The sequence below is a fragment of the Dromaius novaehollandiae genome, chromosome 1, assembly GCF_036370855.1.
Source record: "Dromaius novaehollandiae isolate bDroNov1 chromosome 1, bDroNov1.hap1, whole genome shotgun sequence".
In the NCBI taxonomy this organism is placed as follows: domain Eukaryota; kingdom Metazoa; phylum Chordata; class Aves; order Casuariiformes; family Dromaiidae; genus Dromaius; species Dromaius novaehollandiae.
The window spans coordinates 57047410-57071917 of NC_088098.1; the positions used below are offsets into that span (position 1 = coordinate 57047410).

Here is a 24508-nt window from a genome sequence, read left to right on the forward strand (position 1 = left end):
GTGCTTAAGTATTTCCATAGCCCCAGCAAGTCAAAAAAAGGCCTCAATGGAACATTATAAAAATGATTTCTCACTTGTGCCTTGGGTCCATCTGCAAGCAGCGCTCTTCATCCTCACTTCAATCACACAGGCACTGAAAATACTGGAGATGATACTGTTTAAGCTTCATTTAAGACAGATCTATAGCTGGTTACTTAGCTTGGAGAAGATAAGGCTCTGGGAGAGATTTTATCAACATTTACAAATATTTGAAGAGAGGGTGTAAAGAAGGCAGGGCCAGACTCTTCTCAGTGGTACCCAGTGATGGGATGAAAGGCAATGGGCATGTACTGAAACACAGGAAATGCAGTTTGAATGCAAGAAAATTCTTCTTCACTGTGAGGATGACTGAGCACTGGAACAGATTGTCCAGAGAGGCTGTGGAGTTTCCATCCTTGGAGATATTCAAAACCCAACTGGACACGGTCCTGGGCGACCTGCTCTAGGCAGCCCTGCTTGAGCAGGGAGTTGGACCCGATGATCTCCAGAGGTCCCTTCCTACCCCAATTGTTCTGTGATTCTGTGTACTGATGACATTTCTGGCAGTTTCATCTCGTTTCACTGGCTCAGATCTTCATATGGATGTTGTGCAAGTACCAGCTCTCTGCTGTTTGACTCCAGGGCAGAGTTCCCTGGTTCCACTCCAAGAATACAGGATGTGAATCAGCACAGCAAGTTCAAAGCCACCTGAGGCTGAGGCTAGAGAAGCAAGGTAAATCAAGGGCATAAAATGCTGAAGGGCACAGTAGCAGGGAGCTCTTCCTAACAAACAGCATCCTCTCTTTCATGCATCTGCTGACAAAGAGATGAGAACACTGCTCAAGAAAGGCCAGTTTGTTTGCAAGACAGTGGCCCTCAGCTCATATCATAAGTGGAGCTATTACTGCAACATTCATTGACTACAACTAATTGTAAGAATGAACACTTCAAATCTAAACAGTGTCCTCCATTACTTCCTCAGCTCTAATGATTCTCTCTCTGTCCCCTCAACACAGACGTAGAAGATACTTGTGTCACTAGAATTAAGAGGCTGGTGCTTTACACTGTTTGAATGCTCTGGTTCCCATTCCTCAGAAGTCAAAATAAGGAAGTAAGGATTTTTTTGTTCCAGCAGTTATTAAGATAATATCACGTTTGTCCAGTAACAGGAAAGGAGCATCTGTGCTGCAATGGAAAAGATTTGGTAGTATCAGCCTCTTTCCCTACCACCCCAGTATTTTTGACATGAGGCTGAGCAATGTTTTCAAACCAAAAGAAGACTTAAATATGTAACAAGATTACAACATTAAGACATTAGGTTCAGTGTAGCGCATACAGTAGTAAAGCAGATGGTCATGCTGAAAGTACTAAAATTATAGATTTTCCAACTGTACAGGTAAATGAAAACATTTATTTCAGTCAAAACTAGTTTCACAGTGAGACCAAGAGGATCAAAACATTTTGTAAAGTCATTTACATTCACTTCTTTCTTAACACCACCTAGCCCGCTGAGATTCAGAGAGGATGTCTGAGTCATGATTTGTTACCATTAAGGTCAGAGGGAGTCCCTTACTGTCTTCAACAGACATAGAAACAGGCTCCTGATGTTCATCTTACTGACTACTCTAACATCCAACACTAGAGAGCTATATGCCACTAAGCAGCTTACCAGCAGATACCTATTTTCAACTCTGTCTGAACATCCAGTGCCCCAGATATTGCCCAAATCTTATTCTTAAAAAAGATCCCCCTCCTTCTAGTCTCTGCTGGTGCACCCCTAGTTGCAATCTTGTCTTCTTTCCCTTTTACGTCATGGCTCTGGGTGCTATATCCTCAGTCTTCTACTTTAGAGCAATATGTCTGTACAGATGACTTACAGACATGCCATTCCAGCTCTGGTCTTTTTTATCCATTCAAAATTGGCCCTCTGACTCTTTTCTCCAATATCCTTCTTGCTAATCATGACAAACCTATTATTTAAAAACAAATTCAAACCTAAAAAAAAAACCCAAAACCAAAACCTCAAAACCGTGTTCTTGGTTATAATAGGCAATTACCATATTTTTCAGATTTACAAATCAACACAAAGTTGTGTTTGCCTATTCCTCCCTGATTTCCAGAAATATCCTTGCTGAATTAGGTAAACTTTAACCAAAAAGGAATATAGTCTGCTACCACTGTATTCATAAAAGATCAGAACCAACGAATGGAAACGTGCATGATGATATTATATATGTATAGTAGGCATACCCAACATGCATTTATTTTGATTAAATATGTAGCTTACCCTTCTGCCCATGACGACTGCTAAACTTATCTCCAATTTCTGGACGTCTAGTTTGCCTCAGCAACATTTTGATCAAAAAAGCATCCTCTGCATTTGATGAAATCATAACTTTTTCGATATAAGAATCGGTCGCACCTTTGTAGCTAGTAAAAGGAGAAAAAGCACAACTTTTACATTTACGACACAAACACAAGTTACAAACAAGTATCTGTGTAGTGGTAAGTTTCTGGCTAAAATGTAGTCTTCATGGGACATCTCATCTTTGCTCCATTGGCCTCCCATATATATGTATACAATAAAGAGTTCAAGAGTCCAGAATATTTCTGGAAAAGAAAAGGATTAAAAGATGCCATAAAAACAAAGGGAGAATTAAGATGAAACAGAAGAGAACAAAGTACGTTTTGTCACGTGGTCTCTTCTTGACAAATAAAATTTCCTAGTATATTGCAAATTTCTGAATCTTCTATTAAATAAGCAAACAAAAGCCAGGTAGAGGGTCATAGCTGAAGAAGGGAGCCTAAGGAACATCCTTTCAGAACTTAAGAATAAAATTAAGATTTGATATCTTGACTGAAACTGTGCATCAGGCACAGGTGTAGAAATGAACCACAGCCAGAACATAACATGGTGTGCAGAAAGATAGGAACTCTGGAGTGTTTTGAAGGTTTGAAACCTGAGTTTATGTAGAGGAGATGCAGAGATTCAAGAAAAATAGTCTTCATGAATGAGCAGGAAGGAAAGCGAAATTATGCTGGTGTCAGCTTTTTTTCCATACACTGCAGAATGATAGTACAGCAGATTTCACTACTTGATTTAGGAGATTATTTTGTCTGATGTTGCAGTAGCTAAGATGGTCAAACCATGACACACAGACTCAAAGCCCAGGATCCTTGCCTTGACCTGGCAAGACTACTTCTTTCCTTTCTTGATAATTACACTGTTGCTTCACTTCTTAACTAATATCTCATAGGCATCTACCTAGAGCTTTCTATTGCTTATGAACCACAGAGAAGTGCTGACCTGGGCATCAGCTGCCTGCCTTGCTCTTTGGTAATTTCCCAAACCGCCAAGGCTACTCCTGACAAAACAGTGAAACCCTTCGTGGTCTTTTTTTAATTTTTTTTTTTAATGTTAATGCAAAGTTTTCACCTCCCACCTCTGAAATCCTCTCTTGTTCTTTCTGGACACCAATGGAAAAATCCTTATTGACTGTCCTTTCCCATTCACTGGTGCCTTGGGAAAGGACATCTACTCAGAGCGGCCAGAATGAGCTGACCATCAGTCTCTGAGATAGGAAGACCTCCATCTCCTGCCCTCCTGCTCAGCAAAGAGAAGGCTGAGCATTAATCAGCATTGGCCATTTTCTGTGGGAGCTGGTATGGAAGAGATGCCCCCCACCCTCACTTTAAGCATAGGCATATTTTCTACTCTTTCACTCATCCCTGTTTCTCCACCACTTTATCTACACATGACTCCTCTCCCTTCTACCACTGTCTTCACTCTTCCCTCAGTTTCTCCTGGGAAACACCTCAGTGATTCCTCCATCTTCAGGAGGGTTCCTCTCTGAATTTGCAACTCCAGCCTTTCAGGTGTCAGGACCCAAATTATTAGGAATTAAGTGGCTATGCATTTCTGAAAATCACCTGGGCTCCAAAAAATCCTGTGAAAAAATCAAGACCTAGAGGATTAGTTCTAATTTACGGAAGGAAGTTTATTTCTTTGGCTTTTCTAGGATTGAACATTTTCTCAGGTATCTTTCCTCTGGATTACCTTCCTCAAGTATAAAGTTATGATGCAACATACGTTACTGGCACATCTTTGTATTGTGGCTGCTGAGGCACGTTACTTCCTTCCAGAGGCGTCTGGGTCACAGTTGGCATAGATTTGTTCACAAGCACTTGCTTATTTTCTACTTTTTCACCTACAAAGAAGAGGGGGGAAAAAAGTACCATGAAAATGTATCTGGCTACCTATGTTAGAAATACATTTTAGGCTTAAGAAAAGGTATATAAGAAGATAAACTGTGAGCAATACATCCAGGAAGCAGGCCATATTACTTTATTGAATAATACATGCTAGGGGAATCACTAAACTAGAATACACCAAAAAAAGAACTGCTTGTATGTTGAGGGCACTAAAAATAACAACTATTCAACACACTGTGGAACTAAAGAATACAAAAAAGCATCTGAAGTCATCTGCCGTAAGAAGGGCAAAATTAACTAGCAAGACTAAAACTGACAAGTTTTGGAAATTCACATTTAAAATTCAGGACATCACATAATTTCCACAATGAGTTGTGCAAGACTTCTAACCTCTCCTTCCCTGCCTGCAATTTCCTATTGCTTCTGCTCTCATACATTAGCTATTTCTCCCTTCCATTCCCTTATCCTTTCCTTCACACAGAAAAACAGATCAGTAGCATGCCCAGCGATAATAACATGCATCAAGTACATTAAATACCTGCCTCCCCATGCACACACAATTACACTGAACCTCAGCCTATGTCTACGTTAAATTATTTCAAAAAGGGTTTACTTACCCACTGAGAAGAACAGTATCCATCTGGAGCCTGCCTCAGTCCTATCTGTCCTAATATTTCAGAAGTTTATTGCCTTCTTTATTAATTTAGAAAGCTGAACTCCACTGTGATGTGTTAAAGAGCAAAACTGATCCAATTTTGTAATAACTGAGCTGCTATAATGGGATTAAGTTTAGTGCCTTTTACAATACCTCTGCCACTAGATCTCAGCAGATCTATTAAATCATTTCCTAATTGAAGGATGCCAGTATGGGCAGATTCTTCCTCGTATTTATTTGCATAGGCAAGATAGACATCTGTCCTTGTAACTAAATGCAGTTGTATTTATTTTCTTATTCCCTCTCTCAAAACATATTTCTAAAGTGCTAAAAAATACAAGGTTTTCTTTCCTCAAATACCAGCATTAACTGACTGCATGTCAGAAGGTGTGGATATATGAAATCAAAATAAGGAATCTACCCTTAAAAGAGAAAACATTATATATGACAGACTAAGCAGTAAAAATCCACAATATTAAAAGTTTGCAAATTTGAGGATGTAAGAAGAGTAAAAGTTCTAAGGTTTTAATAGAGTCACATTGTTGAGGACTCACAATATAACCACTTCTACCTAAACATAAAGCTCCCTTTCATCATACACAATAGAAAACAGTGACAGGTACCATGGTGTTTTCAGAAACTAGTTTTGGGGGGTTTTAATCATCTGTTATGGTGTATTTTTTCTCTTGAAGGGAACAATATTGAGTATAAAACAAGGCATACAAGAAATATTAACAGAATGTTAATTTCTACCACAGATTACATATATGCCATGAATAAACATGCAGTTTGACATACCTGGAGAGCAGATACCATCAGCATCTAAAATTTCATGGCGCCAGATCGGTTTACGTGTAGCTGCATCCAACATCGGTCCCATTACTTTATCAAATGTCTGATTGGTGTAACGCTTCAGTGTACACTTGGCATTTTTATATACAAGACACCTTCCAAATCCTAAAATTTAACACAAGCTCATCTGTCTAGAAGTCCAAAAATTCTTTGTAACACATTCTCAAAATAAACTACCTGCTTAGCTACAGAATATAAAACGTATTTTAATAGTTAGATTATTAATCGTCTTAAATAAGTACAACATTGCACAAGGATACCTAGTAGCTCACAATTTAAAATCAGATCATGCGTGCTATTTTTTAGACATTAGAGACTGAATTCTGAAGTTCTGCAAACCCCCTTCCTCTATACTACTGCATACACACGCACACAGCATTTTTCTTACCTTTGGTGGCTCACAGGAGATGTCTCATAGGAGAAGAAGAGATTTAACAAGGGATCAGAATGGCACCTCTTCTTTTCTGGGGTTCTAAGAAACCTGAACTTTTACTAATGCTACCAGCTAGCTTACCAGGAAGGTGCCCATTGAGTGTATCACGTAATCACCACATGACCACTTCTTTTCCAGTAGAAAGAAGTCTGAATTACATAAATTGTTATAAAATAATTTTGTTTTGCTTTTTAGATAAGAAAAGTGGCATCTCTGGAAATTTCTCTCGGTACAGCAATGCTACCCATTTGCATCATACTTCGAATCACAGACAGCCAAGAACTTTCTAATAAACCTATGTTATTTTAGTTCATTTGAAAGATGGTCATGGCCACATACAGTACATCTATATCTTTAGATTATGTCAAGTAACTCCTGACAAGCATCACAGCTCTCCCTGTAAATGTTACCAGTCTACCAGAAAAGAAAACATTCAGTTTTAAATCATGCCTGTTGTTGTTTCAGAAAAGGAGGCATAAATTAAATGTGGCAGGACATTAATGCCAAAGATACATGTCTAGGAATACTATTATTGCTGCCTAGCAACTAGGAGGAAGGGTGTGCATTTGGGGAATAAACTCTTTGAAGAATCTGACATTAGCTACCCAAAACTAAAACTAATTCGATTGCACTGCAATGTTACATCTTTCCTTAAGAGAACTGGAGGGAGAGGGAGAGGGAGAAACTAAGTTTTCAAACAACTCTCCCCTGATACCCAGCAGTGTTAACATTGAATTTTTCCTCATTCTAAGAAGTGCTGAAGAATTGTGGAGTGTGACTGACACAGGCCAGCATCGTACAAACATAGATTTCACTTAATTACCTTCCATTTGGTGATTAGGTACTTTTACTTAAAAGACACTAAACTCTATTCTTTTTAAAAGGAAGCAGATAATTAGTTTCTCTTTGAATAAATACTAAATTATTTTGAGGCAATACTATTATTTTCCCTCAGAGCATCAAGTTCATAACAACACAAAACACCACACGTTTCATTCTTTTTCTGAGTACATTCAAAAGTCTAATTTCACCTATTGCTTTCAATACTGGGGAAAATAATGAGACCTCTCTCTCTGTTAGTAATGAACAAAGGCTCAGGTAACCATCTAGAAAGCAAGCCCCAGACAACAGATTATCTAATACATTACATTTTTATGTAAGCTAAATATTTTCAGAAAAGGACCGTTTATCCTTTGTTATTTAAGGTCAAAAGCTAGCCATTTGTTCTCATAATACCCATAACTCAAAAGTCTATTCACATATTGGCAACTTCACCACTGCTGGATTGTAAGCACGGAATTAGAGCCAATCACTATCATGCAGAAAATAAACACAAGCACCAAAAGCAGTTTTTGAATTCCAGTTCTTAGTTGGAGACATACATACTGTTCATAACATCAGTAAAATTTATTATATGAGAACACCACAAGACAACAAGAAGATTGTTAAAGCACACATTAGAAAAGTGGGAAAGAATACATGGATGGTTCTTACCTCTGTCCAAAGAGGCCTTGTTTAAGACAAGAGCATCTTCGATATCATAACCACTGTAACTCATCACGGCAACTGTGGCATTCTGCCCAGCAGGCAGTTTCTCAAAATCTATCAGTTCAATTGTTTTTGTTTTTACCATCGGTTTTTGTGGATATGCTAAAAGATACATAAGAGTATCTATCCTGTTCCTCTGATTGTATCCAATAGTACCTGTACAGGGAGAACCAACAGCCTCTGAACATCAGTGAGTTTACTAGGAATGTTTTAGCTATAAATTACCAAGGTTCAAATTAACTAAAACCACAGACTGAGGAACCTCATCGACTAATGGAAAGTCTTCAAGAAAACCATGGAAAAAATACACAGACTGAACCAAAACAACTTTACATTATTATTTTTAAATAAAGCTTTAAGTGGCCACTTAATTTAAGCTTCCAGAAAAAAAATATTTACTGGAAAACCTGAGTATCAAGGCAAAACCAACAACAACAAATCAAGGTAAAGTCCTGTATGACTGAACGGAAGTAAGTTTTTTTTTAATGACACCAAATAACAATACAAATATGCAGTTTGTATTCACTGTTCTAATAGCAGTAGTTTTTTTATTTTGAGAGAGAGAGATGAAATTGTATTCCATAGATCTGATCCAAAATTCATCACAAGCAATAGCAAGACTCTCATTGAGTTCAAGAGGAACTCTGGATCAAGCTCTGTGTCTTCCACATCATATTTCCTTCCTTTTTCTGGGCAATAATTAGTTCAACAGCAGCCTGTGTTAGAATGTCACAAAGCATGAACAAAGCATACAGTTAGCAGCAGCCAAGACTGATTTACTTTCTGGAATTAGAGGCGTCATTGCTAGAAAGACTACAGTAGAAGTTCACTCGCAATATATTTGTCTTTTTACATGAAATTAATTTTAAATTTACGGTTCAGAATTTAATCCTTTGTATAGACCTCCCAGCTTGAGACTGAAATTTTTGGCCCCGGCCCATCAGACTGCCAAAGTGTCCTCTGAAATCTGAGGAAAAAATAATTAACACCCAGCAGGGAAACATAAACTGTTGTGTAGCAGAACAAAAGTAAAGGCAATCATATGTTATTACAGTTTGCTGTACCAGGCCGATGCTATGTTTCTAAGCAATTAAGAAATTATAATCTGAAAAGTTAAAGTTTTAACTGCACTGAAGTTTTAAGTACTGAATATTTTACAGCACTTGTGCTTTGGAGGTAAGTCATTCAAAATGATTCCAGTTCCTCCTGCAGTTTCAGAGGCTGGTTGTTCATACAGAAAAGTCAAAGCAGCCAGTATATAATGAAGACTTTACACAGGCAGAATACAATACAGCTAAGCACAAACCTGCTCTTAGGGAAGGCCAGCTTCATGTTTTACATGCAAGGATCTGCAATTTCCAAATGCCTGCATTTAAGTAAAATATCAGGAAAAACAAATACCTAAACCAGCCAGGATCACAGGCAGCTCTGAAGACCTACCCTGTCCTTGGTGCTAAGCCTCTCTCTCCTCAATCACCACTGCTCTAGGCCCGAACCTTCCCAAGGGAGAGCACAGGGAGATACCTCAGCAGATAACATCCAAAATATCAGCTCTTTTAAACTGGATTCCACGCATGCTCTTGCACTCCTGGGCTTTCCTCGGTTCTAGAAAGTGGACTTGAAACCACATGCACAGCATTTTTAAAAGCCGAGGAAGATTTGGTACAGCTGACAGGCTTTACCTGTCCCTTGCTTTTGAACACTTGCTCTTCTGTCTTTTTCTTGGAGAAGGAAATGATTTATCCCTGAGCAGTATTTTCTGTCTGCAGTAAGAAAGAAGCTGGTAGGGCCTAAATTTGTCAACACTGAATACCCTCCCTGTCACCTCCCCCACCAAAGCCCACCACCACCTGAACGTCTTTCTACCTCTGCCATTCTCTCAGCCTAAGCACTAGACATTTTTTTCATTGCAGTTTGATAAAGAAACTGTTTTTCTCACTACACAGCAGCGAATATCTACCATCAAATGAAAAACCTCAGAATTTTAGGCCATTTTCTCCTCTATATCTGAAATAAATAATTTGTGTGCTTTTAGGGTAGGCTGTCTGCTGTAGAGCTCATCTGAAAGTTTTAAAGTTAGGTACATTTTCCTGTTGTTGAAAGAAATCTTCTGACTACACCACATCAACTTACTCTTTTGAAATGCTTGCAGTTTTTTTTCCCCCTCCTCGGGGATGCTTACACGCTGTATCTTCTATGGTTCACTGGTCAGGGATACTAAGACAGGATGAAGTCTGGAGTGTCTGACCATAGCCAAACTTGTCTTTTTCTAGTCTAGTAACAGTCTGAAGAAGTTCCTTATATGTCAAGGATTACAGCTCATACCTTTACATATTTCAAGTAATTCAAATTATATTACACATTAGCACATTATTTCTATCTCAGAATAAACAATGCTTCTCATGTTTCAAAGTTGGTATTTTTATCAGAGGTTCCGATAAGCCTAACAGAACCGTTACTGTATATATCAGACCAGGAGCCATGAGTGACTAATGACATTACTGGGTTTTTGAGCTTCATTATTAAACTGTATTCACACCATTATTCAAGAGTTGAATGCTGCAGCACATCACATGGAAAACATGTACATATACACAATGGTGGACATCCCAGCAGCAAAGAAACTGGTTAGAGAATGATTCAAGAGCACAAGTGAAATAAGTTAGCCAAAAAGCATGCCATACATCAGCAATATTTGTCCTTCATTGCCACGATTAAATGGTTACGCAAATAATGCCTTCTCTAGTCCGCTCTAACAAGCCACATCCTTAAACCACAATCTGCTTATTTAAAACGCAGAACTCCTTCTGAGGACTCGTGTGTCGAGACAATCCTCTGTGTGGGCTGAAGTGAAGGAAGCCACTAGCTTTATTTCCGTTTTCTCTCTGAAAGAACGGAGCCCTTGTTTGCTTCAGCCAAACAGCCAAGCAAAAGTAAAGTATAATTAAACTTCACCATAACAAACCCTGTTCACAATGACCCACGTTTATAATTATGCCAACGGCAAGAACCGATTTTTCTCATAGGTAATTAGCCCTGTTTAAAGCAAAACACACGAGGCTGACCTGGATACAACAAAGATCATTTTCTTGCTTTTCTCAGTGCTTACTATATTGTGAATACATGTGTGCATTCTTTCCTTTTTTCATTTCCCAGCAAGTTTTTTTTCTGTTAAAGTGCCACTTGATCAATCTTCAGTGTGAAGTAATCACTATAAAAATAGCACATATTGATATTTAGCATAAATGGGATATTTTTGTTATTCTGATAAGACAAGTTTCCAGAACTCGCCAGAACAAGCAGCCAGAGAGAAAAAGCATTTATCCAATTACTTACAGCAAAATTAAATTGTACAATCAAAATTAACAAGGGTACAGAAATTAATCAATGTTAGATATGAGCCAAAAGGGCTATTATTGCACATGCCAAGAGAAGAATCGCCGTACTTCTCTATTTCCCTTAGTTTCACCATGGATTTTCTACTATTCTGTCCTTTTGTATGAGCATGAACCCACAGAGAAAGGGGCACTGCTTTTAAAGGCTGCACTGAACCTTGCAGAGAGGCTACAACTCAGCTCGTAGGGAGTTTCATTTTAAAAGTCTTAACTGATCTGGACATTCAGTATTTGAAATTCTCTTCTCACTGTAGAAAGATTAAGAAGTCAGTTAAAAAGATTAAGCGTAAACTGGGAGAAGAGCACGAAAGCCTGGCTCATTTCTGTCTCAGCACTTCTGTGCCCGCTACTGGGGAGAGAAGAGCTGGCAAAAAGCGAATGCGTCGCGGAGCACAAATGCTGCTCCTCAAAGACTAGTGGCAGAACTGAGCCCTGGCCACAAAGCACCCAGGTCCAGCTGTGAAGACCAGTAACAACCGGTTTTGCTTTGACGTTTGTTTAGGTCCCCTGCCAATAGGCTAGCTGTAAAAAATTTGGGAGCACTTTAGCTCTCAGCCCACTGGCAAGCCTTTCACAGCTGTCAAAAAACAACAGTCCCCAGCGCGCTGTTCCTTGAGGCACATTTGTCTTCTCCAAGCAATTTTAACACATTCAACTAGTTATATCACAAGGCAAAATAGTGTATCAAGGGCTTTGCTATTTCACAGAGCAATGAAGATGCATATGTTACAGGAAGAGGGTTTTTTTCTTTTTTCTTTTCTTTTTTTTCTTTTTTTATTTTTATTTATTTATTTATTTTTACTATTAAAGAACTTGCTTCAATTTAGACATCTGCAGCTAAGTTCTCCCTCATCCCTGCACCCCCCTCCCTTCCCTCCTCCACAAGTTAAAGAAGTAACAGCTGACACCCTAAACAACCTTTCCGTACTGTGACTTGCATCCTGATATTAGTGTAGAAACTGCAGTGCACAGTTGGGCTCTGAGAGCGTACAGCTTGCTTTGTGTACCCACACAGCTGTTTCCACAGATGCAAAAGTGCATATGCAATATGGTGGATTACTGGCAGGAAAATGTGTGTGTTTCCATTTCCTACGTTAGGCTTTTATACAATTCTTCACAGTCACAGACGTACAGTATGTAAATTGACTGATTTTCTATGTGTTACTGCAATGGCAAAGCCCCACGTAAAATTATTTCTCTGTTTTAAGAGCCTTTGATCCTTTTAAACATTATTTTAGCAACATATAGAATGCAAACAGTACAGGTTCTTGTATTTAAATCTTGAATACTTCTCAGATACTAAGCTTCTAATGTTACCTTTGCACTGAAAAGTCAGCCTCCAGCACAGGACCTTGCAGTTGCAGGTGTATTTGCTACCTAATCTTAACGTTCTCTCAGTCTCACACAACAACCTGCAACATACGGTAAATTTTCTCGTGCTAAAACACATCCCTTCACTGAAATCCAGTTTGCTTACTAAGCACAGCCCTAGTCCTGCAGCAGGATGATTCACTCTGCCCATGAAAGGGAGACATTTTTCAGTACATTTAACGTACTATCCTGTAGAAGCATTTGTATTTTCATACTTAACACCTGCCAGTGATACTGGGCTATAGACCCCATTGCAAGCACTGGTCACCGCCCTTCATTTACCTGTGCCTTCACATCTTTCCCTACGATCCATGTTTCTGAAAAAAAAAAAAAAAAGAGAATAAAGACCCTCCAAAGCTATAACCCCAGCTCCTTGAAGTGGTCAGAGGGGGTCAGTGTTGAGCAACCCAAGGGCCTCCTTTCTGAGCAGGAGCCCTGGGCTCCCTCCACATCCCCAGGGTTTGACAGCCAGAGGAGTGAAACAGTGGACTTGGACATGAGCCTTTCCACATGGCCAGGCAGACCCAGGAGCCGGTCTGCAATCTGGGGACGAAGAAAGAAAGGGAGAAGGGTGGACGGTCACGTTAAAACAGGCACATGAGGTCTGAAGTGCTATTCTGCATCTCTTCACACATACCAAAAGAAAAAATGTACGTTCAATCTGTTTCCGAAATATCCTCTAGGTCTCACTTGATCAGCAGAAAAATCTTTCTGCTCCTACATATTGCCACTTTTTTGTTTTGTTTTGTTTTTTAAAGTTGTTAGTAACAGGTTCAGGTGTTGGTAGATACTTCAGGCACAGCAAAATATAGTCCAGGTCATGTGCCAACTTTTAAATCTCACTTTTATCTAGCTGCTTATTCTTTGAGTCAGGTGTTTTGTCATAACAAACCGAAACAAAGGCTTTTTTTATTGCTGAAGATATTCAATGGCTTTTGTGTTCCTAGCGTCAGCAGGAACGTCAGAGGATTGTATCCAAGGAGCTAAATGTGCAAGACCTAGGGTCAAAGCAGCTGAATACACCAACCTCAGAAAACACAGACAATGAATTGCAAATGACACTCAAAACAAAACGGGGAAAAAAACCTTCACACAGAAAACTACAAAAGAACTCCACAGATACTGAATTGGCTTTCTGTACACACTGATCCTGCTTAACTGTGTGTGGTAACTAACCAAACGCTCTGAGACTAATAGTCATAAAATAGCGACTCGGGGGTGGGGGGAAAGATAATGGCATGAGGGAGAACTGTAAGGAAAAAGGTTGCATCCCCCTCTCTTTTCTTTTCTTCTTCTCTTATTTTTTAAGGAGGGAAATGCATCTGTTGCTACTTTCTGCTATTTTGATGCGCTGATCATGACAGCTCAGCCCAAGGCAGTTACTCTGCTATTAATTCTGCTGCAGAAGCCTCACAAAAGGTGCACTGTTTCAGTTTTGGGGACACAGCACAAAACAAACGGTTTAGCAAGCCTAACAGAAGTGGTAGTTTTTTCATGACGCAGAGTTCTTCTACTGTAGCTCTCAACTTGCGAGCAAGCCATCAACACAAGACACAAAACTGGCATGTACAGCACAAGGCTGAATACTGCTGTCTGAATTGATGTACTGCTGGTCAGGTTCTTGTTAGGACTCACTCTGGCTTGATCACAGACCACATGACTCAGTTGCTTCAGTACTAACAGAAAATGCTAATGCTAGTTTAGCTACGTATTAAGGGAAGGATTAGAACTTATCTAGTATTAACTACCTACCACCACAAACTTATAAGACAGTCGAAGGGTTTTTTTAATGACCATCTACCACACCTTGTAAAAAGAATTATTAAGTGATCAGGAAATGAACTTTGTTTCAGTCATCTGCTGAGAGGCCATTAATTGCCCTCTTCATCCAAAACAAACAAACAAAAAGCCTCAAATCTAAACTACTGATTGGGGAAGTGGTCAAGTAACTAAGCACTCTTTCACATTTTGATTCCTCCATTCTATAATGTCAATATAACCATTTTTTTCCCTTTAGGACAACTACTGAATTATTCAGGGAAAGTGTCTTCTCTCTGCACTCTCTGTCTTTGTGAGAACACTTTTTTATTCGTTTTGTTTGGAAACCCACAGCACATAGCAGCATAAAAAGAAAAAAAAGGAAAAAAAAACCCCACACTCTGCCAATCCTCCAGCTATGCTGAAAACTTGAAAGTCATGACAGTTACCACAAAAAAAAAAACCAAACAAAAAAACCAAAAAAACAATAGTGCCCCAGTTTCTCCAAATTTTCTTTTGAAGCAGTAAGACCCACAGATGTGGCCTCCATTTTGCAAAACTGACTAGCATTTTTTCCTTTATTATTCCTTTTTTGATTTTTAGAGGTAATTTCTCCTTACTTTCCCTAAGCTGAAGTAAGCTCTTTTACTCTTCTAGTAAAGTTTTTATGTGAATTAGGAAAGAAAGAAGTTCTCTGCTTTGTCACTTGCTCTGTGTAGCTTCGAAAATTAGGTAATGCTCCAAATAGGAATCAAGAAAGTCTTACCCATTGCTTGTTTCCCCATGGCACACTGGTAAGTGTTTCTTGGGGACTGGTTGTGGTGAGGATACGGAATCAGCCCAGCACAGACACCAAGAAGCGTGAAAGGCTCAATCTCCAAATGTGTTGTATCTCTTAAAAGAAAGAGCATCAATTATAACAAACTCGTGAACTATCTTTCATTTACTTTAGCAGTATCAATCTAATTTACCCCTGTTCAGGAAGCCGTCAGTCAGTAAGGTTTACTATGCTCTTTAAATCAACTTTATTTTGGCTTTAGTGGTTCCATAAGAAAACAAATGTGGCAGGCTCAGAACAAGTACAGAAAGTTCCATCGGGGAGAAAAAGCCTTTAGGTAACAACTTGAGGGGACTCAGGAAGATAATAAAACATCAGTTTATACAGTAAGTCACAGTAAAAATGTCCTTAAGAAATGTCTTCTCATGTAATGAGAGTCCTCTGCATCAAGTTACCTATCTCAGAAATCTAGGAATTTGAAGGGGAGGTGGGAAAAGGAGGAGCAAGGCAGATTCAGGTATTGGGGAAAAAAGGAGGGGGGGTTAATTTTTCAAGGTCAGTTATATAACATCAGTTAGAGAGAAAACATCTGTGTTCAAACCACATTTAGTTAGAGAGAAAACATGTGTGTCCAAACCACATCCAGTGCCATGGCTGATATGGCATAGTAAAACACTATTTGCAAAGTTCTGTAAGTATTCTGGAAGTGATTGTGTTGCTAAAAGGCGTTACTGATGAGACATAAAAAGACATGGAAAAGGAGTAAAGACAGAGATGACAATACAAGATCTTTTCTATCTGGCATTAGCTTCTGAGGAAAAAGTCCATGCTCGGTAAAGATAACTAGATCATAACGTGCACTGGGATGCAGGGATAACTGAGGACAGAACAGACAATGAAGCTAGGCTGGAGCAGTTCTGCTTTTTAATTCAAGATAGGTAATTAGGAAGTGGGAAACTTTGAAATAAAGATAATTTAAAACTAAACCCACCCAAAGCATATCTTTTACGATGTTCTGGAGTTATTAGACAGAGCTTGGGTTTAGGCATACTTTGCTTTTCCAACATACCTAAACCCACTGTGCTCTTTGAAAAGCCCATCTTCAATGCTCAATACTCTACTTGCAAATTTCTTGCCATTTTTTTGAATTAAAGACATTAATTTGATTACTAAACTTTATGACCTTGCAAAAAAAAAAAAAAAAAAAAGACTGGAAAAAAATCTTTATTATGACAACACTCAAAAGATGGCAAAGCATCACAGTCTCTAAAAGGCTGAGGGATTATTCTTACATACATACAGACTAAAGAAGACAGGGACCAGCAGGAACTTATCATAAACAATACATGTACTGGAAAATTAAAACTCTGAGGAGCAAGCCTAGTGAAACTAGCTAGCAATCCCAGACATTCATATAAGTCATAAATATGCTTATATAAATCTAAGCAACCTAAAAATCCCCTGCTGGCCAGAGGGCAGCCACCATTTTTCTCCACTTGAAAAAAAGCAGCTATGCTCAACTGAGATCTGTCCTAAGAAAGTAAGAGTGGCTGAATCCCAGTTGCAGTCAAACAATTCCAAACTGGTCTCAAGAAACATCAGTAAACTTAGAGCATGGACACCTATCCCATTCTGCAGAACTTCACAGAAGTACTGACACTGTCATCAAATGATAAAAAAAGAGGCTGCCTTAAGACTATACTGGCAGTGAAGTTAAGAATTTCTTCAGAAGGTACTAATGCATGCAGTTATGCACACATTTTCAGACAGGAAAAAATCCAGCACAAATATTTTTCCATTGAAGTCAGTCCTACTTGAGGGAGATGCAAAATAAGCAGATCCTAATATCCAACAATGTATTCCGCAGTGCTAATGAGAGACTATGAAAGTTTACAGAGCAGTCCAATTTCTGCAAGTGAAAATACCACTGCCAGAAATGGACCGTAGAAAGTAAGGCAACCCCAAGAGTTTGAAAAAGAGAGCTACAAACAGATAAGGAAGAAATTGAACACATTAGAAAGAGTCAAATCCTCTAAAGAAAACCACTTAATTGGATTGGAAAGGTAAAGAGAGGTTACTGTAGCTAAAAGAAACCTACATTACAATAGCAGGAATGTTAATCAGATACCTCACACTAGCGGATCTTACCAGTTGTATAAATACAACAAGCTGTACCAACATGGCTGCATTTTTTAAAACTCAAGATGATCAGCTTGGGGAAGGTGGAAGCAGGAAAGGGGGTACACAAACCAACACCAAAAGGTAGGGAATATTGTTACTAAACACAAAGAGCAATGTGCTCATAAGGTGCAAATTCAGATACTTATGGCACTATTAATTACATGTATTTAAGTTAAACTCAAGTAAGTTTATGGACAATACAGTAATCTGCTAAACTTTTGGCAGTTATCTTGGGGTCATTTCCTCCCAATGGTCCACTGCCTCCCCTTTTTATTTTTGAGTGAACTGTGATTTCACATGATCACTCCCATTAATCTTCCTCACTGAGTCAGGTGTCCTACAACTTAAATTTTTCAGCTGTGATGCTTCATGGAGGTTACTTAACTTTGCACAAGCGACAGTGTGTATGCTCTTTTTTGCTGATATAGAGTAACTACGTAAAGTAATAAAGTCTTCAAAGGCCTGGGCAGGAGGAATGCAATTTCATTAGCAGAGTGAATGCATTTCACCTGGCAAAGGTTAAAGACACTAAGAACCTTATCCAACTCCACTGAAATCGATGCTGTATTTCTATTAGCTTCCATAAGTACTTGACCAGGACATCACTTTTATAAAATGCATTTTCTGCATAAATCTACTGATCAAACACTTCACAGTGGTAACTTTTGACATACTACATGCAACCTTCAGTTCGTAAGATACTGTCAGAACAAAATTAAAAAAAGAACAAAAAACAGTGAGGAGACTGGAGGACTTAAACATTTAAAAGAATCCTTCCTTTAACATGGGCTCTTTGATCATGAACAGTCACAAGCTAGAAAAACAACACAAAGCACCAGGTCTTCCTAAATGGCAAGAAAACACAAAAATCTTGAAATCTTTCTAAATGAAAGCTACATACTAGGAGCGCATTTAACATATGTGGTAAAGAATACACAGTATGATACAGGTATTTTTATCAGGGACTATTACACAACTGAGAGTAAAAGTGAAAGACTCATTTCAACATGCTTTAGACATTTAGCATCAGCTTGTTGTCTAGGATCCCTCTACAGCCAAAGGAAAGAGAGAGATCATCGTTTAACAGGTGGAACCATTCGCCTTCTGAATTCTTAATGTATAAAATTACTTCTGATGACTGGCCAAGAAGATGAAAAAGCCCCACAAACCCAGAGAAACAGAGGATACACATTTTAAGTACTTCATATTTTTGTGGATCAGGAGCAGGAACAGATTTTCCAAAAACCAAAAGCTAAACCATCTTTCGTAACTATCCTATGGATATTTTAGTATCTGCATAAACAGATTTCTTTCTTTACCTTCTATCTGAGGTTGTTTCAACCATTAGCAAGAGGCGGGGTAAACAGTAACATCATTCATATGCTTGCATTGCGTTCTTGCTAAGAACGTTTTTCCCATACCAGTGCTTAGTCTAAACACACACTTACTTATTAATTGTATGTTCATAGAGTGCAATGTTGCAGTCATTTTCTTCATTCACATCCAAATATTCAACAAGGCCTTCATGCAAAAAGTCTTCAAAATTCCTATAGTTAAATTAAAAAAATACGCTAAAACTATGGTGCTATATAAAACTATATTTCTGAAAAAATAAAATGGCATAATACATATATTAGAGGAACATAATGAGTAGAAGTTAAACTGGAGAAATGATTTTACACGAAAAGCTCTGTGGATTTTGCATCTTTAAAAGAAAATAGCCTTTTTTTTTTTTTTAATTGAAGCCCCTTGCCTATTCACCCCCTCACACAGTCAGACTGTCCAATGTGACTAATTTGAATAACAAAGTAAAATATCCCTATTTGCGCACATCATCACTGTAAAGGAAGGCAAGTATAAGTGTAATCTAGTAAGTTTTTGTGATGATTTTGCAATATGTAGTTAAAGCTAAGTCTAAACGCTTTTGTATAAGTATGGGAGGTTTTAAACATACAAAACTAAGTTTTTCCAGTAGTCTCAAAACTAATTCAGAATGTGTCTAGTTTAGGGTGGTCAAGTTGATATTCCTAAAAAGCTTTTGATTTTCAATCAAAAGAAGCATAAAATTTTCTCAGGCCTCCACTTATGGAAAGTCACTTGTGTAGTCACTTGTGGACAGATGAGGCTGTGCTATATATATTCTATATAATCACCAAATTTCATAGCACTAAAATCCAAAGACTAGACTCTTTTTCACTTGATTTTAAAAAACCTCTGATACTGATTATTAATTTACATAGGAGAGCAGACTTCTCTGCATAGCTAAATGACATTGCACAGCAATGGACTGACTGAAGTAGATCCACATAATACTTACAGACTGATGTGAAGATGAATATAATCTACTCAAATTATTTACCTGTATCCTTGAGCCAGTTCTTCCATATGCTTGTTTGTAACTGCAGGTTTTTGCTTCTTTACAATTATATAGGGTCTAGAATAAAAAAATAAAGGTTGTCAGCAAATACACAGGCAGGTAACTTCATTTGTACTGAGGATAAGAACACTGCATAACGATATAATGCTTATAATCCACTTTCACAATTTATCCACCTTTAACTGATGTGGCCACATAAATAGAGTCAATAAAAACTATCAGTCTGGAATATACAGATCTTGGTTTGATACACAGATTTCCTGAACTGATTTATTTTCTACAACATACTCAAAAGTACACAAGAAACACTAAGATTCCAATATTGAGGAAGAGTCTTTTTTTTCGAATCTTTACCTAACATTCTCTTTAAATTAACATTTTCTAAGTTTCACCTACACAGTTTGTTGATGACTTTGAAAGAGTTAAGCCTTCTCAATCTACAAAGCTAAGAACAGCATTAAGTTCTATGGATATTGCAGGGGCTTCATACAACACTGAGAAAACAGTTGTGCTCCAATGCTTGCACGCAAGAATGCGTTTTGCTGTTACTTACATGATATAGATACAACAAAGTACAGGCATTTACTATAGGTTGGATCAGACAAATCCATAAATTTCAACAGCACATGGATCTCTGAAGGCTTCCTTACCGCAAGGAAACACTGACACAAAGGATGGCATGCGAGAATGAAACGTCAAGGGCTGTTGCTATTTGGACAAGTTGCTCTTATAAAGAGCAGCAAACAGCTACAAGATACTTGTGGAGTCTGCTCTGAAGTCTAAATAACTGTTTGAAGACTAATGAGCACTTTAAAGTGGTTAAGAGAGGGATGTGAACCATTGCTGGGCAGGGGGAGGTCACAAAGCAAACTTGGTAAACTCCTGGAAATCCGCATGATTTCACTTGTGGTTTTTCTTTTTTTTTTTTTTTGTTTGTTTTTTTTAGTTGGAACACGCATTGGAAGTTTTGCTGCATCTCCAAATCTGCAGCATGGCTGGTATTAGCCCTGACTGGAGAAGCAATTTCTCTGCCATTTAATTTGCTTTTATTTCTGGATATCTTGACCAGGTATGACTAACTGACAGTTTGTATGTATAAGATTCTGGGACCTTTACAGTGCCTCAAACTGCATTTAGTATGCTCTGTTTGGAGTTTCAGTTAATGAATAAGGTGGAATGTCAACTTTAGTTTTGACTATTACTTGTTCTAAAGTATGCACACAACTAGTCAATGCTAAAATATACATATATTTATTAAGTCATTCTGTCTCTCTCAATCTCTTTTTTGTTCATCTGTTACGCCTTGTCCTTTAGGCTAAATTATTTGGGCTTGGAGATGTTTTATTTTTAAATAATCTAGCATAGTGCAGCCATAATCTGACTGCAGTCTCTAGCCTCTACTATAGTACAACCTAATTTTCTGCCTCAAAATATCATTATATTCCACCCTTTCTTATTTTAGCCATCCAACTCCTTCTTGTTCTCCTCTGTGATGTGACTGTTATTCAGGCAAACTCCATCTAATATAGACCTTAAGCATCTCGAGGCAGAGACCTTCCTACAGGTTTGTCAAATTCCCTGCCCTGGGAAGCAAAGAAATAAATCAAAATTGTGAGAGATACCTCCTTGTTATTATAGCAAACAGGTATGTGTCTGAGAAAATGTTGCACCAGGAATAAAGATGATCTATCCTAAAGGCAAAGAGTAGCTTCTGATCCTACAATGAGGTATCAAAGCCGATGGGATATCAGGTGAGCAGCTGCTTGTTTCTTGCTTCTGGACTGTGGTATTTTTATACAGGAAGAAAAAAAACCCTCTAAGGACATGGGATATTATTGCACATCAGGTTGATTTTTCTTCACTTTTGTTTAGAAGATGGAAGCAACATTTTGTTATGACTTTCATTTTTAAATATAAAACTAATTTATTTGAGCATTTTTTTTGTGAAATAATTGACTACATGGTATGTTTCTCTGATCAGTCAGCTTTGAACATGGGTTAGGAAGAAAAGAGATTCTCAAGTCCTACTGAATTTGAATACAGATCATGTGCTTAGATTTGGACTTATGAAAGCCTCAACCCCTCTGTATTTTAAGTGCATAAAGGACTGATTCTGATGAGAAAGTTCTGATGAGATATTTACCTGCACAATCTCCCTCCATCAGAGGAAATATAGACACATCTGTCAGAAAGATTTGTAGAGATGGAAACAAATTCATTGATATAACCTGCTCGCCGCATTATCCGAAATGTGTTGACTAGTTTCTGATGGTCACGTATGACACCAAGGATGTTACCTATTCAGAAAGAGAGTAAGTTCATGGTACGTGTTTTGCATATCCAAAATTCCTTATAATTTCTGGGTATGTCTAGCATGCAAGGAATACTTCCTATTTCTTGCGAATAACCACTGTTGTCATAAAAATTTCCCTTTTCCCCCATGGCAAGTTTCAGTCTTGCTAAGGAAGAGAAAGTATTCTGCTAACACAAAACCTGTGTGGATTTCAGATTAGAATTGCCTCTTCCTCCTCTCAATAAACTTTACAGAAAAAGTGTCAGAACTTCACAGATCATCTATCTGCTTGTCTCCAAATTGCTTCTGAAACAAAGTGGTGCACTTTGTTCACCTCTCTTCAAATGCATTCCTGCTCACATGCCCCTTCATCAATTAGGGTATGAGCAAACAGCATCTCTGAAGCCTGGAATTTCAGCTGCACTATGAATGGATCCAAGCCTTCCAAGCACTGACCAAGGAACTGTCATGCTGGCTTGTCATAAATTTTAAAAAGCCTTGAGATTTTTAATTGAGGTCATCACTCGCAGCTGCACCAGAATTTCTCCTTCAGGAATTCAGTTCAACAAACAATTTTATCTTAGCAGGGCATTTTAGCACATGTTCAAGTATTTTGAGTCATGATGAACAGACAACAGAGTAGAAATAATTTTTAAAGAGTCATCTAACTAAAGTCACCTCAGAACATAAGATAAAAGCAGGTATTATATCATATTAAAAAAAAAAACTCTTTAGAGAAGGAGAGGAGCTTGATAGTTTAGGGGGTTTATAAGACAATCCAAATGGCTTTTACAGCTTAAGGAATTTGTACTTGGGAGATTTTTTGCCCTCTTAGGTCACAAGTTCAAATCTGCCACAAGACAGCCATCAGCAAGTCTGGAGTTTTTCAGTGTTTAAAAACACTGAAACAGTAAATGGCTTTGCTTCATTTGTACTAGATTATGTACATTTGGGAACATAGCTGATCTTTGCTCCATACCACAGAATGCGCTTGTCAAGGGAGAGTCCAATACATCCGCTCTATGCTCCCCTTTGGACCATAAAACCAAACAGAAACAATGCATGTGGTTTCACTGAACCTTACCTTTAACGTACTGTCACAGAGGAGCAGCGCAAGGGATGCATTTTGGCTCAAGTGTTGTTTTTTTGTTACTGGGAAGAGGCAGGATTGAAGAGTAACTACTGTTTAATTTGAAGGTAAATGGAGAACTTATTCACCGTGAAAGACATTAAATACTAGTCCCTGGAAGTGGATACTGTTGACAAAAGGCCATTTTAAAAATCACAGTTGTAGTTTTTAAAATGTCAGTATTTTGAAATCTGATATCATTGTAACTGTTGATTTAGAGAGGCTAAAGTTCGGTTGTAAAAGGAATAGGAGTGTGCAGATGCAAGGCGCATATGCCAAAACATCCATCTAACAAACAAAGACAAGAAGGGAGGTGGCAGCCTGCTTTCCAAGGTATATTTTTTTCTAACCATTCACAAAGCAAGTGTCCCTTTAAAAGGCAGTTTTTAAAGAAAACAGCATTGTTAACTTTGAAGGCAATTAACATTTTCTTTCCATTTTTAAATGCACTTGCATGAATAGGTACAAAAATATATAAAGACTGCAATAAAATGAAATATGTTCTGTGACTGCAGCTTTCAATTTTTAAACTGAAGTTATTACAAGTTAATGGTATTATTCTCTTTAAAAAGTACCTTTTGAAGGGCAAATCACTTGGTTAATGGCTAGGAAGAAAAAAGAAAAAGAAATTCTGTAGCTGATTATTCTGCAATCCTTACATATTTTTGTACCTATTCATGCAAGTGTTTAAAAACAGTACTGAAACTTTAAAAAACTTCAATTTCTCAGCTAAAAACACCTGTGGTCAGAGTTCTGAGGACACAGCTTCAGATAACTAAATACCATCATCCGGCCTGTCTGCTCTGTCTAACTCTGTCAAAATATTTACTGTTGAAGTTATCTGCATGCAGACAACTGCATCTGCACCTGACCACACTCCAAAAATTGAGAGTTAGTCTTCAAAAACCATCCAACAATCAGCAACCAACCAGAGTCAGACTGCTAAAAAGTTCCATACCATTAAGGAAAACAAGGAACACATTTGGATATGAAAGTTCTTCACCACAGAGCAAGTTGACATCTTCAACTCCAAGATTACTGGCTAATTTAATAATCGGGCCATCTTCCATGTCTGTAGTAATGTGAGTCATGAGGGCAAGGTTTTTAACCAAACCACAAGCCTGAAATAAAATAATAAAAAAAAATCCATCAGTTATTCCAAAGTAAAAGTATTAATACTATCAACATCTTTTTCTTCCAAATTCTGTACTTATGTGGAACATTAAAAAAAGAATAGTCAAAGCTTAAGTGAAAGAAATGAAACAGATCAACTGAAAATTAGGAAGAAAGGAAGGAAGTAATTTTCTAAAATCACATTGAAATGTAATCTTTTAGCATTTAAAAACTAGCAAAAAGCATAGATGATGAAATTGTAGTTCTTAAATGATCCAAATATTTATAACCTATATTTCTCATTTTAGTGTAACAGTTACTTAGAAACAGAATATTGCATAATTTAGATAGAAAATCAAGGAAATTAATTCAATAGCATGAAAAAATTTGGACAT

The 24508-nt window shown here is 37.9% G+C and overlaps 1 protein-coding gene across 1 annotated transcript in view; it reads right to left on the reverse strand.

Annotated features, from left to right (window-relative positions):
• The window catches only part of POLR3B (RNA polymerase III subunit B), an 84390-nt gene that overhangs the window by 24304 nt on the left and 35578 nt on the right, over nucleotides 1-24508 (reverse strand). The window contains exons 15-23 of the mRNA XM_026117953.2: nucleotides 23959-24121; nucleotides 21722-21875; nucleotides 19561-19635; nucleotides 18650-18748; nucleotides 15009-15136; nucleotides 7665-7874; nucleotides 5684-5842; nucleotides 4109-4226; nucleotides 2306-2448 (exon numbers count right to left, since the gene is read on the reverse strand). Of these exons, the coding sequence (XP_025973738.1) occupies nucleotides 2306-2448; nucleotides 4109-4226; nucleotides 5684-5842; nucleotides 7665-7874; nucleotides 15009-15136; nucleotides 18650-18748; nucleotides 19561-19635; nucleotides 21722-21875; nucleotides 23959-24121 (1249 nt within the window). The remainder of the gene's footprint in view (nucleotides 1-2305; nucleotides 2449-4108; nucleotides 4227-5683; nucleotides 5843-7664; nucleotides 7875-15008; nucleotides 15137-18649; nucleotides 18749-19560; nucleotides 19636-21721; nucleotides 21876-23958; nucleotides 24122-24508) is intronic.